The 16,705-nt window shown below is 46.6% G+C and overlaps 1 protein-coding gene across 2 annotated transcripts in view; it reads left to right on the plus strand.

Annotated features, from left to right (window-relative positions):
* The first annotated feature begins 2,355 nt into the window (after positions 1–2,355).
* The window catches only part of TOR1AIP1 (torsin 1A interacting protein 1), a 90,740-nt gene continuing 76,390 nt past the window's right edge, over positions 2,356–16,705 (plus strand). For both annotated transcript variants that reach the window (XM_029618904.1, XM_029618905.1), the window contains exon 1: positions 2,356–3,042. In XM_029618904.1, the coding sequence (XP_029474764.1) occupies positions 2,553–3,042 (490 nt within the window). In that variant the 5' untranslated portion in view covers positions 2,356–2,552. The remainder of the gene's footprint in view (positions 3,043–16,705) is intronic.

A 16,705-nucleotide genomic window follows, 5' to 3' on the forward strand; every position in this document is an offset into this window, starting at 1 on the left:
CTCCTATCCCATGACTTTTTAGTTTTTTTAGAAGCCTCTCATGAGGGACTTTGTTGAATGCCTTCTGAAAATCCAAATACACCAACATCTATCAGTTCACATTTGTCCACGTTTATTATTCACCCCTTCACAAAAAATGTAGGAGATTTGTGAGATAAGACTTCCCTTGGGTAAATCCATGATGGCTGTGTCCCATTAAACCATGTCTAACTAAATCTTTTGTGATTTTATTCTTTATAACAACAGGAAGCCGCTGCTGCCACAGCCGCCGCCGAAGTGCGCAGAAAGGCTGAGCTAGAGATCGCCTCAGACCTGTTGTAGTAAAAGGGAGAAGCAGCAGCCCTTGAAGCCCTAATTAAAGGTCTTGTTGGGGGGGGGGGGGGGGGGGGGGGGGGGGGGAGTTGTCACAGCCACGAAAAGTAGCAGACGCAGGGATCAATAACCAGAGCCCGCAAGCCCAAAGGTGGAAGGAAGCGGCAGAACACTGCACGGAGCGGCAGTAGCCACAGAGGCATTCACGGAGCGGGATGCCAGTGATCGTTGTTCCACCTTCACGGAGCGGAAGGATGGAGTAGCATTCACGGAGCGGGATGCCAATGGTATACCACCTTCACGGAGCGGAAGGATGGAGGGCTGCCATCTCCAAAAAAAAAAAAGCAGACGGGTGGGTAAGAGTATGTAAAATTACCGGTGAGGTCATAGGCTATAGGTATTGCCAATTATTAGGCTTGTTCAATATTTGTTGTTTGTTAATGTGGCTCGCGGAAATGGGGGCTACTACCTGGAGATAATACACTTGTTCAGTGTACATACACACGGTTGATGAGACTCCATCATTGCTCTGGGCTTCAACGGCAAGAGGAAATGTGGAAGAAAAATAAAAAAAATAAAAAAATATTTGTATTCACAGGGAAGCGAGGTGTAGCTGGGCAGATACTTTACTTTCAATGCATGTCCAGCGTAGCTCTCTGCTTCAGCGGCAGGGGAGAAAGTCTAATACTTCTCGTTCAACGCATAGCTCTCTGCTTCTATGGCAGGGGGAATGAGGAAGGGAGGATCTGTATGTGGATTGCATAGTCAGGGTGGACAAGGGCAGGGATGTGGCCTGCTTATTACTACCCCTAATTGAGCTGGATATTCACTTGGATGCAGTTCCAGCGCTGCTCTCTACATTGAAAGTGGGGTGGAGGGGAAATAGAACTAGAGAGTACTAGAAACCAAGCGTAACAAGTATGAGAGAGAGAGAGAAAATTAAAAAAGTACATAGCTTGCTGGGCAGCCTGGATGGGCCGTTTGGTCTTCTTCTGCCGTCATTTCTATGTTTCTATGGAATAGAGGGGGGAGTAAAATGCTTGGAAGGAGTGAGATGGAGGGGATCTTAGTTACATGGAGGGGCAGTAGAGCCTGAGGAAGGCTAGCCCTGGTTGAGACCTGCAGTGCATTCTTTGCTATCCCTTTGTGTCTAATAGATCACGCCAGCCCTGCCAGCAGCAGTAAAAGTGTTAGGTGGACTGATACTTTCATACTTCTTGTTCCTTTTAAGCAATGCTTGAGTGTCTCATACACCTTTCGTCCCACTGGTTCCCAGCTGGCCTCCTGACGAATCAATAAGAAACCACTCATTTCCTTTGAACAGGAACATCTCTTTCAGAACACCCCAAAGATCTGTCATCTGAATTGGGCCCTGGATGTTATGGCTATTTTCATAAAGAAGAGCTGAAGCAGGAATTTAAAATCCTATGTTCTTCCTCCTAATTGCTGCAGAATCACTTCTGTTAGCCTGCTGAGTGCTGAAATGGTGCCACCCACCCCTTTCCTACCCTATTTCGTTGTCCATAGGGAACCCCTGCTGCTCCCTCTAGTTTAGGTCCTTTCTTGCTTCACTAGACCTTATTCTGTCTATTGTTGAAATCTACCTCTCCCCCTCCCTTTACGTATATTCCTGGACAACAGTCCCTATTATGTAGCTTATATCTCCTCTGACGGCTGGACCTTCTATACACGTCCTGTTTCTCATACACTTTCTCTAAGAAATCAGCTTTTTGCCACCCTCTGCCAGATGAACCTCTGGGCTGACTTAATTTAGCAGCAACCCATCATGGGAAGATTTATCATTCACTGTTATGAGATATCTATGCCAGATTTATTATAAGACAGAAGTTCCAGTTTTGAGTAATGTTTTGAGTAATGTTAACCTCTAGCTTGCTACTTGGAAATGTGGCAGGATTGCTGACCGGTTTTCCCTAGCTTTGTTCACTGGAGGGCACCCTCTTCTTGGCATGAAGACCTCCAGTCATGAAGTCATATCCTTCCCTTCCTTCTTTTCACTTTTCTCTCTCTGGTTTTTTCTATTAACAGAATGCTGTGACTCATCATTAGAACAGACCAGGGGTTATTCACTATCCACATCAGCAAAAGTCAAGAAGACTCGCATATCCGCTGCGCTTCACCAACACTGATCGCTTCAGAACAAACTGCAAGACTAAAAGAGGATGCTAAACATATTGCACCAACTTCCGATTTATTAGGATCACCGACCTCAAAGAAGGACCATGACAAGCGAGAGAAGTGACAGATACCGCTTCGAGATGGAGGAGAGTCTGTTTCCCATGGTAACACCCAGATCTCCCATCCGAGGTAGCCCGATTTCAACTCAAAATAAAATAGGAGGCTGGGTAGGAATAAGTGCCCCGCAAAATGGCGGCCAAAGGGAATCCCAAGACGTCAGCAATTGGCAAACGGAGAAGAAATGTACTTCCGCCCCTCAGTATAGAAGTCAGGAAATAGGAGCTTGGAAAGAAGTGGGAGTGCACGGCAAATTCAGGCCGGGTGAGAGAGAAGTAGAAAGAGATCCCCGGAAGGAAACGCGGCGCGTGGTTAGGTTCCTCTTGAACGACTCCCCACCTCCTGGAAGAAGTGAGACCCCGGTGGTGGAAGAACGTGACGTTGATTCGTTTCTCTTCGCGGACGAGGAAAGCATGAACCGAAGGACGCGAGCAGCCAGGCAGCCCGAGGGAGCCCATGAGAAGAGGAAGCCGGAAGGTGAGTATCCGGCCATTTTCAAAAGACAGCGGGAGCAGCATCGGCTGGCCAGGGCTGGTCACCTGCCCACTCACTGTACGTCGGTGACTGGCTTTAAGTTTCATTAAATGTCGGCTTTGTTGCTCCGGAAGGCCGTAGTTTCCCCCTTACTCCTGGCAGCGGCTTACTTTCGCTTCCACATTCCCCGGCGGGCTGTATGTCGGCCGTTAGGCTGTGGCCGTTAAATGTGGGGTACAACCTCCCTCCCTTACATTCACAGCTTCCTGCGAGAGAACTGGGTTGGTTAAGGATTATTGGCTCGGGTCTCCTGGGGATGCTGCAGAGGCATCGCTCGGGTGACACCCGGTTGGTGGGCAGACTCGCATTGTGCATGTACCAACTGCCCATATGAGCTGTGGTCTGTGGTGTCTTGATCCGCGACCATCACTGCAATGACCGGGCTAGGTGAACGTGTGAGTTGTAAACCGAGGGGAGGGGGAGCCACCGGGTGGTTGTGAATGAAGGCTGAGCCTAGTTCCGGTTGAGTAGGGCTACATGGTAAATTTTCCCACTGGAAAAAGGTTGAACAGTGGAGAGCCCCTAGGGATCTGTTCTAGAACTGCTTGTTAATATATTTATAAATGACCTGGAAATGGGAACAGCAAGTGAGGTGATCAGATTTGCTGATGACACAAAATTATTGAAAGTTGTTAAATCACAAGAGAGTTGTGAGAAATTCCAAGATGACCTAGCAAAACTGGGAGACTGGGCATGCAAATGGCAAAATTTAATGTGGACAAGAGCAAAGTGATGCACTTGGGCAAAAGTAACACAAATTGTAGTGCACAATTGTAAGGGTCTACATTAGACACCATTCAGGAAAAGGAGCTAGGTGTCATGGTTGATAATACATTGAAACCTTCTGCTCTGTAGCGGGCTGGCACAGCCATCAAAAAAAGCAAATAGAATACTAAGAATTAACAGGAATTAACAGGAATTAACAGGAATTAACAGAATATCATAATGTCTCTGAATCACTCCAAGGTGTGTCCTTATCTTGAGTATTTTGTACAGTTCTAGTCACCACATCTCAAGAAAGATCTAGCAGAATTAGAAAAGGTACAGAGAAGAGCAACCAAAACGATAAAGGGGATGGAATGTTTCCCCTATAAGGAAAGGCTAAAGAGGTTAAGACTCTTAAGCCTGGAGAAAAGAGGGCTGAGGGAGAGAGATGAGAGAGGTTTATAAAATGAGTGGAGTGGAATGAGTAAATGTTAATTGGTTGTTTACTCTTTCAAAAAGTACAAGGACTAAGGAACACAAAATGACATTACTATTTAAAACTATTAAGAGAAAATATTTTTTTACTCAATGCATAATTAAGCTCTGGAATTCATTGCCAGACAGTGTGTTGAAATCTGTTAGTATAGCTGCATTTAAAAAAGGCTTGGACAAGTTCCTGGAGGAAAAGTCCATAAACAATTATTAAGGTGGAGTTGCAGAAATCCACTGCTTATCCCTGGGATAAGCAGCTTGGAATCTATCCCTTGGGATCCTTGTGACCTGGATTGGCCATTGTTGAAAACAATATGGGCTTGATGGACCTTTGGTCTGACCCAGTATGGCAAGTCCTATGATCTGGGAGCCGAAAAGGAACTGCTGGAGCCCCCTGCCCACTCCAGGAAGTATGGAGGGTTTTTAAAAAAAATAATTTCTTTGCTACATTCAAAAAGATGGATTGAACTAAACTAGAAAAAAACTGGCAGTAAATATTGTTCTTTAAAGATCTCATGGCACATTATGCAAGAGAAAAGAAACAAAAAGTAGACCGTGTACCGTGGAAAGAAGACTTTTTATTGTTGTAGTTAGATAAAACGCCCGACTCCGGCCGAGTTTTGCTTATTAGGCTGCATAAGGGGCTGTAATAGTAATTAAAATCTATATCATCCATTGGATTATAATACTTAAACTAAAATAAATAATTGTTAAAACATACATTTTAAAATACTAGACATCAAGAACAAAAAACTTTGGAAACAAATTATTGATCAAATTTAGATCATTAATTTTTAATCTGAAGTCATTCAAAGAAAAAACGGTATTCCTGAACATACTCGGATCAGTCCAGACCAGTGGGTTGTGTATCCCTACCAGCAGATGGAGTCAGAGAGCAAAACTTTGGCACTGCTATACATATGAGAGTGCCACCTGCAGTCCCTTAGTATTTCTCTGACTCCAGCAGATGGTAGAGGTGCACTCCTGCAGTCTTAGTGTTTTTTCAGTTTAGTTAGGGAGAAACATTTTTTTACTTTTGCTTACTTTAGCTTCCTGAGGTGTTAGGCACCTTTGTGGGCCATCCCTCAGTAGAATCCGGGCGTCCGGGGGGTTGGACACCCCTAGCTAAGGTTTTGCCTGCTCCAACTCGGTGTGTGAAGGCCAGGGGCTCCTGGTTTGCTCACCTCTGAAGCTGCTTCCTCGACCCCTGCACTAGCTAGTTCCATAAAGTTTGTTTAAAAAAAAAAAAAGCTGTGCTCAGCGTCTTTCTAACTGAGGTAAGGAGGCAGTGCCATGGGGGCCTGCTTATTGCTGACTGGTCGGGGAGTGTGGCAGCGCATTTTTTCTTTATTTCCCTCAGCTCCTGGGGCCCCAGGCTGCTTGAGGAGGGAGGGGGGGTAAGTTTTTATCTTCAGGCCAGATTTCAGTGCGGCCCACCGCGATCGACAGCGCGACTGCCTCAGCTGAGGCTTCTCTGTACTTTTTCCTGCGCCGCCAGCAGCATGCATCTCGGCCCGACGCAGCCTAACCCCCCCTCGGATTACAACTGTGTGGCTGAGCAGTTCTGTATGGGGCCTCGCTCTAAGTCGGCAGCCTGCCGCACATGTGGAGCGCGCGGTCAGGTACTTGATTCGGCCTCACTTTGTTCAGTCTGTTCCTCGGGGATGGAGGGCTCGTCGGGGCCGGTCTCCTCCCCCCTGCGGAGGGGTGCTTTGTTCCGCGGATGGCTGCAGGAGGATTCCCCACCCGTTTTAGCCCCCATGGGGGAGGTTCTCTCGTTGGGGGCTGATGACCAAGTACCGCAGGATCCCCCTGAGGAAGGGGGATACCCGGAGGAGTATTCCTCGGAGTTTATCTTTCTCTTGCATCAAGCCTTTCTAGCTCTGAAGCAAGCGGCACTGAAAAGACCTGGGAGGACGGGGGACCTGTCCGAGCCACAGGTGAAGAAGGATTGGCCCGCAGACCATCAGCAGCGTTAGGTCGAACAGCCTCGCCCGGTGGAAGACAGTTCCTGGGGACCTCAGGATCCAGGTCTGGGCACAGGAACAGCGCCTGCCCTGGATGCGGACCGTACAGACCCGGATCCGCGCCCGGATCTGGGGGACACCGATCAGGACGACCCGGATGCAGGCGACCTTCCGCCAGCGGAGGGAGATGATCCTAGAGTGGTCTGTCTTTAAGTGGGACAAGCTGTGGCCCCTTATCCCCCAGGTATTGGAGGTCCTGGACTTAAGGTGTCTCAAGAGGAATCTGACAATGAGGGAGTGAACCCAGTCCTCTATGGGATATGGGGACCGACAACGTCTTTCCCTCTCCCTAAGAAAGTTCGCAAATGGTGACCCGTGAGTGGGACGCTCCGGATGCGAGTCTGAAGGTGGGCAGGGCTATGGCGAAGCTCTATCCCTTTCAACAGATGTTTTGGACCTGTTGAAGAGTCCGATGGTGGACGCAGCGGTCTCTGCGGTCACAAAGAAGACCACTATCTCTGTGGCTGGTGCTGCTGCCTTGAAAGACATGCAGGACCGCAAACTGGAGATCCAGTTGAAGTGGGTCTTTGAGGTAGCTACTATGAGCCTTAGAGCAGCAGTTTGCACTAGCCTTATGCAGAGGGGCGTACCTGTGCTGGGTTCAAGAGCTGGCTTCCACTTCCGGTGCCAGCGGCAGTGGCGCGCTGCAGGCCACCCGCTTGGAGGCGGGCATTGCTTATGGTGCGGATGCACTTTATGATCTGGTGCGGACCTCGGCACGGACCATGGTGACCGTGGTGGCGGCGCGTCTGCTCCTCTGGCTACGAAATTGGGCAGCAGATTTGTCCTCCAAATCCCAGCTGTGTAACTTCCCTTCAAGAGCAAGCTGCTGTTTGGGGAGGACCTGGATCGATTGGTTAAGCTGCTGGGAGAGTCCAAGGGCAGTCGATTGCCCGAAGTTAGACAGTCTTCAAAGATGGTTTTTCCCCCTTGGGTTCGTTTTCGGGATTCTCGCCATTTTCAAGCTGGCAGATACTCCGTGCCCTCAGGCCCCAAGCAGCTGCCGGGGTGCCAGCAGTCCTTTCTCGGTGGTCGCCACTCCGGTAGGAACTCTGGAAGCTTCGGTACAGGAAGCAGTAAGCCCTCACTATGAAGCCACGAGCACCCATTCCGTCGTCGAAGCTGTCGGAGGAGAATTATCCAACTTTTAGACGGAATGGGCAAGAATTACCTCAGACCGCTGGGTCCTAGAGGTGATCAGAGACTGCTACGCTCTGGAATTCTCACGCCTGGTTCGGGAAGTTTTTGTGGAGTCCCGCGTGGTCTCATGCAGCAAGCGTGAGGCAGTGCGGCAAACCCTGCAACGACTGTTCAAGCTCAGAGCCATCGTCCCAGTTCCGGAGGGGCAGCAAGGCTGGGGACGGTACTCAGTTTAATTTGTGGTCCCCAAGAAGGAGGGCACTTTCTGTCCCATCCTCGATTTGCAGAAGGTGAACCGTTGTCTTTGGATCCCTCGTTTTTTGAATGGAAACCCTGCGGACGGTAACAGCTGCTGTACGACAAGGACAGTTTCTAACATCCCTGGACCTCACGGAGATATATCTCCATATACTAATCCGGATGAGCCACCAGAGGTTTCTGTGCTTCAAGGTCTTGGGGCAGCACTTCCAATTTCAAGCCCTTCCATTTGGTTTCACAACAGCTCCTCGAACTTTCACCAAGGTCACTGTGGAGGTAGCAGCTTTCCTTCGCAAGGAGGGGATTTTAGTCCACCCGAATCTGGACAACTGGTTGATTCGCGCAAAGTCACGGGAGGACTGCGAGAAATCAGTTCGCATTGTGATGTTCACCTTGCAGTCGCTCGGGTTGGTCATCAATGTGCAGAAGAGTCACTTGGAACCCACCCAAGAGCTGGTGTAATTGGGAGCGCGGTTCGATACCTTGCGCGGCAAGGTGTTTCTGGTGAAAGACCGCGTGACAAAGTTACAAGGACAGATCTACGCTCTGCTTCTGAGGGAGAATCCCACAGTGTAGCATCATCTCCAGGTCCTGGGCTCCATGGCTTCCACCTTGGATTTGGTTCCATGGGCATTCGCTCACGACCATTACACCGTGCACTTTTGTCACGATGGAGTCCAGTGTCTGAACAATTCCACCTCCCAATGCTGCTGCTTCCCGAGTCCAGAGTCAGTCTGTCGTGGTGGCTATCGCGTGACAGTCTGGACTGGGGAGTGGATTTGGACCCTCCAAATTGGCTGATAATCTCCACCGATGCCAGCCTGTTCGGTTGGGGAGCAGTGTGTGCAGACAAATCCGCCCAAGGGATCTAGTCGCCGATGGAGGGATCCTGGTCCATCAATCGACTCGAGACGAGAGCTATTCGACTTGCCCTACAAGCATTTTTACCCTGGATAAAGGGCGGAATGGTGCAAGTGTTCTCCGACAATGCGACGACAGTGGCTTACATCAACCGGCAGGGCGGGATGAGAAGTCCCGCGGTAGCACTCGAGGCACGACTCCTGTTCGCCTGGGGGGGAACACCATCTCAGGGGAATTGCAGCTTCTCATGTCGCAGGAGTGGAGAACGTGCAGGCGGACTTTCTCAGCAGACAGCAACTCGATCCAGGAGATTGGGAGCTGTCTCTCGAAGCATGGAACTTCATTTGCGCCAGGTGGGGTGTGCCACAGTTAGATCTGGCCACCAGGGCGAATATGAAGACAGAACGCTTCTTCAGCCGTCGGCGAGAGCAGGGCTCGGTGGGTCTCGACCCTCTGGTGTGCCCTTGGCCCACGGGAATTCTTCTTTATGCCTTCCCTCCCTGGCTTCTCATCGGCCGACTTCTCCGTCGCATAGAACTCTATCCGGGAAGGGTGGTGCTGGTGGCGCCGGAGTGGCTGCATTGCCCGTGGTTCGCGGATCTGTTTCGCACGGCTCTAGAGGGTCTTTTGCAGCTTGCTCATCTGCTTCTGCAGGGACCCATATTTTCAGATCGGGAGGATCACTTCTCTCTCGCGGCTTGGCTTTTGAGAGACGACGTTTATGCTTGAAGGATTATTCCGAACAGGTCATCTCCACTCTTCTTCAGGCGCGATGCCCAGCCACTTCGATGGCCTGTGTTAGAGTCTGGAAGCTTTTTGAGATGTGGTGCCACCAACGTTCCTGCGATCCGTTAACGGGGAACATCCCTCGGGTGCTGGAATTTCTGCAGCAGGGGCTTGCTAAGGGTTTAGCGTTCAATTCCCTGCGGGTACAGGTGGCGGCTCTGGGTGCTTTGCGGGGATGGTTTAATGGAGGTTCACTAGCTGCTCACCCGTATCTTGCTCGTTTTCTCAAAGGGGTCAAACATCTCCGTCCTCCCATCCGTCCTTTGTGTCCGGATTGTAGTTTGACTCTAGTGCTTCATGTTCTTTGCGGAGCCCCTTTTGAGCCTCTCCGCAGAGCGTCGTTGAAAGATCTGACCATAAAGACTGTGTTTTTGGTGGCCATTTGTTCGGCTCGATGGATCTCAGAATTACAGGCGTTGTCGTGCCATGATCCCTTTCTTCGGATTTACGACGATAGGGTTTCGTTGCGCACGGTTCTGTCTTTCGTTCCCAAAGTGGTCTCGGCCTTTAATGTCAATCAGACGGTAGAGCTTCCGGAATTCCCGCAGTGGTTTCGGGACTCCACTCAGGAAAGGGACCTTCATATTTTGGACGTGCGGCGCACCTTATTGTGCTATCTGGAGGTTACCAATGACTTCCGACGTTCAGATCATTTATTCATCCTTTTTGGGGGCCCAAAAAAGGGGGACAAGGTGTCTAAGGTGACCATCTCCCATTGAATTAAGGACGCTATCTACTCGTCATAATAGCCCGAGGGCGGCAAGTAGGACTTTTCAGCTTGGAGAAGAGACGGCTGAGGGGGGATATGATAGAAGTGTTTTAAAATCATGAGAGGGCTAGAACGTGACTCGTTTTTTTACTCTTTCGGATAATAGAAAGACTAGGGGGCACTCCATGAAGTTAGCCTGTGGCACATTTAAAACCAATCAGAGAAAGTTCTTTTTCACTCAACGCACAATTAAACTCTGGAATTTGTTGCCAGAGGATGTGGTTAGTGCAGTTAGTATAGCTGTGTTTAAAAAAGGATTGGATAAGTTCTTGGATGAGAAGTCCATTACCTGCTATTAAGTTGACTTAGATAATAACCTACGCTATTACTAGCAACAATAACATGGAATAGACTTAGTTTTTGGGTATTTGCCAGGTTCTTATGGCCTGGATTGGCCACTGTTGGAAACAGGATGCTGGGCTTAATGGACCCTTGGTCTGACCCAGTATGGCACGTTCTTATGTTCTTAAGTGCTTTTGGGTCTCAGAGCTCATTCCATTCGGGCCCAGGCTACTTCCTAGGCGGAGTGTCAACTCCTGTCGCCTTAGGAAATCTGTAGGGCGGCGGTGTGGTCCTCACTACACATTTTCACTAAACATTATCGACTGGACGTTAATGCGACTGAGGATTTGTCATTTGGCGAGAGTGTTCTGCGCGCGGGTCTTTCAGGTTCCCGCCCAGTGTAGGGTGGCTTGGGTACATCCCACTGGTCTGGACTGATCTGGGTATGTTCAGGAAATGAAAATTGGTTCTTACCTGCTAATTTTCGTTCCTGTAATACCACAGATCAGTCCAGAGGCCCACCCCTTTCTTCAGATACCGAAAGACTGCCTGTTGCTTGATATGTGCTGTGTCTTTCATGGAGCTCCTTGTTTACAGATATTCTTGATGGAGCAGTTTCTTAAATTTGGTTCTGATTATATTTGTTCTTGGGGCAAAGAGGTTGTCTGTTTGGGTTCAACCTCTTGCACCCATTAGTTCTGTTAGTGTGGGCTTGGGTATAGCCAATACTGAGGGACTGCATGTGGCACTCTCGTATATATAGCAGTACCCTGTTTTGCTTTCTGACTCCATCTGCTGGTAGGGATACACAACCCACTGGTCTGGACTGATCTGTGGTATTACAGGAACGAAAATTAGCAAGTAAGAACCTAATTTTCATTTTTTAACCGTCATGCAAGAATCTGCAGCCTTAGTACTGCTTGATATAGCAAGTAGCTAATTTAAAGAGTGCGGTACTAAGACGGCACAGCTGCAGACTCTTGCAAGTCGGTGATTAAAGAGTGTCGTACTGAGATGGTATGACCACAGACTCCTGTATAACAGCAATTGGACGGAATTTATTTTGGTTACTAAAATAAACAATTTGCTTCCAAAGTTTTTTGTTCTTGATGAATTAATTTTCATATATTGAATTTAGTCTCCCTGCTTTTTATGATTTTTTTGGTCTTATGTTTTATACATAAGTCTTCCCTGTTTGGAATAAATTGATTTTATGGAGGTTCTTTCGTTTTTAGCAAAGATTTTAAAGGACACTCAATGCTGTAAACTATATAATTGAATTTATTGTATAAGTCATTAGGTTAATCAACATATAAAATCAAAAAAAATTTTTTTAGTTAATTATATACACAGTTTTCTATTATCGAATTGGATGAAAGAACTGATTATATTTCTAAATATTTTGATAGGATTTTGGTATCATTTTATTAAGAAGGGGTATTTTGGAAATTCCTTTGTGAAATTAGGTTAATCGATTGATGAATAATATTTTAGGTTTAAATGAGGACTAGAACATAATTTCGTCTCGTTATAATAATTTATTTTGAGAGTGTCTATGATAATTTATGGGGAATACATTAATTTTGTTTGTATACTTAGGTTGCCTTGGTTACATTGGACCGTCTTCCGATTAGCTTTATTGGACATCATGCAAGAGTACTAATGCTGACTGCAATGTCATACTTTGTTTCAGCATAGGTTTTATGATGTTTTTTATATGGATTTGGGCAGTGCTTTAGATATAAGCTGTATACAAATGTATAATTTTAAGTTTCAAAATTTTGGTTTGTAAATGTGCTACAAATGCTGCTTCCTGGATCTCTCTCTATGCTTGTCAGTTATTTGACCGTATATTAGAAGCTCCATGAAGCCGCTTAATAAACTCTTGGATACTAGTACTACTGAGGTTCCATCTAGGATCTCTAGTTGTTATAAAACTTGCAGTTGCCATATAGATTCAGCTGCTAGGTGATTATACCATTGCAGTGTGTAAGTCAAACCGAGCCATGTGGATGAATATGTTTCCGCTAGGGTTTTTAACATTTAATATTAAACACTTTGCCATTCATTGAATCAGATGAGTATAGCGATATGAACACTCAAATATGTGTTGTAGGTAATGCTTTCTACTCACTCCACTTGTAGCAGTTAAGGATCATCTTTGCTTATCCTATGCCCTTTTAAACTTTGTTACAAATTTAGCTGCTACTACTCACCTCAGGGAGGGCTTTCTGTATTTCCACCACCCTTTCCATGAATAAAAAAAAATGTACTAGCATTTCTCTTCGGTCTATCCTTTCAGAACCTCATAGCATAAGCCCTTGTTCTAAAACATCCTTTCTCTTGAAATAGGTTTGCTTCTTATGCATTTAATATCTTCCAGATGAGGAGATCTGAATGTCGCTAATACACAAGAAGCAAACCTATTTCAAGGGAAAGGAGTTGACCACCCTTGCTGTAGGGTATATATGTTTAGATCTGAGTCTCATAAGGTTTCTTATGCATAATCCACAATATTTTAATTGTGGACTGCCTCAATTCTGTCTCTATCCTTCTAGAGTTAAGGCCTGTAGAACTGGATATAGTAGCCCAGGTGAGTTCTCTCTTAACAATCCATAGAACAGAATAATTATATCCTCTTCTCTGTTATATGCTTCTAGCATTCCTCCAGCTCTAGTCACTTTTTTGTCACATAGTTTTCACTATTTTAAATCATCAAATATAATTACCCTGTCATTTTCTTTCTTTATCGACATTCTTCTCTCACCCTTTGTGTGCCACTCCCTAGGATTTGTGCACCCAAAGTGCATCACTCTGTTTTATTTTAGCATTGAAACTTAGCTGCCAAGCAGTCGATCATTCTTCAAGCTTTCTTAAATCACTTCTTCATTCTTCTACACCCTTAGGTATTTCCAGTATGTTTCAGATCTTAGAATAATCTGCAAAAAGACATTCATTATTCTCCAGCCAGACCAGTCCAACCATGTGGGTTATGTTCTTCCTATCAGCAGACAGAGGCAGAGAACAAATTCTTGGCCTGATGCTTTCTATATAGCCTGGTGCTGTTGGGAAGGTGTTCAGTAGATCTTTGCTTCCAGCAGATGGTTGACGTCAGGTGTTGCTAAAAAAAAAAAAAAAAAAAAAAGACCATTACAGGCTCCTGGGGCAACAGCTTAGGCAAATGGATTTCCCCAGGGAAAGAGAACGGAAAATAGGAAAGAAAGCAGGCAGCAGAACATCAACACACAGCACTCAGTTCAATATGTGCGTATTTTGTTATTTTATTATTTCACCGCTAACATTAGATAATGTACAGTACAAAGAATCATACATGTAAAATTAAACTGTTACATGTATAAATGGACAAGATTTAAAACATTCATCATTTAAACTTTGTTATTGAAACTATGGAACTGGAACCTTGTTGGCACTTTTATAGAACGTATTACCCAATACATTTGTAACATTTCTACACGTGCCTACCTGTAAACCGTTGTGATGGTATATAACTTAACGACGGTATAGAAAAGATTTTAAATAAATAATGGACAACAGGTTGGCTGATCTTCCTTCCCTAGAGGCAGGAAACTGTAGCCAAAGGGCAAAGGTTCCCTGAACATCTGGGATTCCATGAAGGTTAAAAAATAAAATAAAAATAAAAATAAAATAAAATAAAAAAAGACAGAAGCACAAAGCTGCTAGAATATGGCAGTGACTTGGTTCATCCCTGCCGCCTCCAACTGCCCCCTCCCTTGGAAACACCAGATTGCAGAAAAGGGAAGAAAGCATAGCTGTTATGAGGCCTGCTGGCAGTGTGAAATGGCAGGTTCCTACTCTTTGTTCAGCAATGGCGATCTGGTGCAGCTGATTGTAGCGGCCAGATACCCCAGGAAAAGAAGTAAGGGGGACATGGCTGAGAAAAGAGGAGGTGCACTGAGTTGGACAGGGGAATTCTGGGCAGTGGTGGAAGCCTAAGACTGCTGGCAGCTCTCCCTGGAAGCAGCAGGAGCACTTGTAAGGCACTCCCTGGTAAAGTTAAGAGTTAGGTGGAAGAGAGAGGGCCCTCGGGGGCCGTGTTGCTAGATTTTTCTCTGTTTATCATACTGATGCATAAGGCTTATTGTGAAGCAAAGTAGCAGATGGACACAGAAGCCTTGGAAGCCTCATGAGTAAAGCGGGATTCTTTCCCCTAGGGACCCTGGGGAGCAGTCAAGAGGCTATGTCTGATCCTAGAGCAGTCTTTGACGAGTTTGCTAGTGTCCCTCAATGGGCAACATGAGGAAGTAGAAGACCAGGGGGTTTGGGAGAAAATAAAGGAAGGAGAGATGACCACATCTTGGGGAGAAGATTCAGCAGTTCAATTATTTAGAAAAGAGGAACTGGCAGCATTCATTGCACCACATTGTCAATCCGCAGGATTAATTGAGGCCCAGATAATGGAATCAGAGTCTTTGAGGGACCTGATCCTGGTGGGGCTGCAAAACGTTTCCCTTTGTATGCCACCATCAGGGACATGACCACAACAGAGTGGGAGATCCCAGATGTGACTGTAATGTTTGGCTGGTCATGGGACCACCTCACAACTGGCCTCAATCATCCTAGGATGCCGCCATCTTTCATTGCGACTGACGCCACACCTAGGCGTACGTGCACGCTGTATGGCCAGCTAAGAAGGCCACACAGCGGGAACTAAGGGAGCAGCACTTTCTGATGATGTCAGCACAGCGGAGCATTTAAACTCTCGCTGCCCCCCCCCCCCCCCTCCCAAGCTGGTACCTTCGCAGTGGGTCATACATAGTAACATAGTAATGATGGCAGAAAAAGACCAAAATTGATCTATTTAGCCTGCCCAGCAAGCTTCTCAAGGTAGTAACTGCCGCTCCGTGCAGGTTACCACCATGTTTCTCTTAACATAGAAACATAGAAATGACGGCAGAAGAAGACCAAATGGCCCATCCAGTCTGCCCAGCAAGTTTCACACATTTTTTCTCTCATACTTATCTGTTTCTCTTAGCTTGGTTTTATTTCCCTTCCACCCCCACCATTAATGTAGAGAGCAGTGATGGAGCTGCATCCAAGTGAAATATCTAGCTTGATTAGTTAGGGGCAGTAGGGGTAGTAACCGCCGCAATAAGCAAGCTACACCCATGATTATTTGTTGTACCCAGACTATGTTATACAGCTCTTATTGGTTGTTTTTTCTTCTCCCCTGCCGTTGAAGCAGGGAGCTATGCTGGATATGCGTGAAGTATCAGTTTTCCTTCTCTCCTGCCGTTGAAGCAGAGAGTTATGCTGGATATGCGTGAAGTATCAGTCTTTCTCCCATGCCGTTGAAGCAGAGAGCCATGCTGGATATGCATTGAAAGTGAAGTATTAGGCACATTTGGTTTGGGGGTAGTAACCGCCGTAACAAGCCAGCTACTCCCCACTTTGTGAGTGCGAACCCTTTTTTCTTCTCCCCTGCCGTTGAAGCAGAGAGCTCTGCTGGATGTGTGAAGTATCAGTTATTCTTCTCCCCTGCCGTTGAAGCAGAGAGCTATGCTGTATATACATTGAAAGTGAAGTATCAGGCTTATTTGGTTTGGGGTAGTAACCGCCATAACAAGCCAGCTACTCCCCTCTTTGTGAGTGCAAATCCTTTTTTCCACATTTCCTCTTGCTGTTGAAGCTTAGAGCGATGTTGGAGTCACAGTAAGCATGTGTATGTTTATTGAATAAGGGTATTGTGTCCAGGCAGTAGCCATCATTCTGGCGAGTCACCCACTCTTCATTGGCGGCCTCTTAAGGGTAGTAACTGCTGCTCCATTCCGGTTAAGCTTTATTTATTCTCATCCTCTAGCCTTTAGGGATCCACAATGTTTATCCCATGCCCCTTTGAAATCCTTCACAGTTTGTCTTCACCACTTCCTCCAGAAGGGCATTCCTGGCATCCACTACCCTCTCAGTGAAGAAATATTTCCTGATATTGGTTCTAAGTCTTCCTCCCTGGAGGTTCAAATCGTAACCCCTAGTTCTACTAAATTGTTTCCAATGGAAAAGGTTTGTTGACGACCATGGATCATTAAAACCTTTCAAGTATCTGAAGGTCTGTATCATATCGCCCCTGATTCTCCTCTCCTCCAGGGTATACATATTCAGGTTCTTCAACCTCTCCTCATCCTGCCTTGTTGCAGTGTGTGTTGTGTCCTGATTCCTGCCCAACTTTGTCCTGCCTCCCAGCCTTGACCTTCCTGTCTTGCTCTGTTACTGCTATACCTTATTCTTGCCCACCTTTACTCTCACCTAG

This window comes from Rhinatrema bivittatum, chromosome 10, assembly GCF_901001135.1.
Source record: "Rhinatrema bivittatum chromosome 10, aRhiBiv1.1, whole genome shotgun sequence".
Taxonomy (NCBI): domain Eukaryota; kingdom Metazoa; phylum Chordata; class Amphibia; order Gymnophiona; family Rhinatrematidae; genus Rhinatrema; species Rhinatrema bivittatum.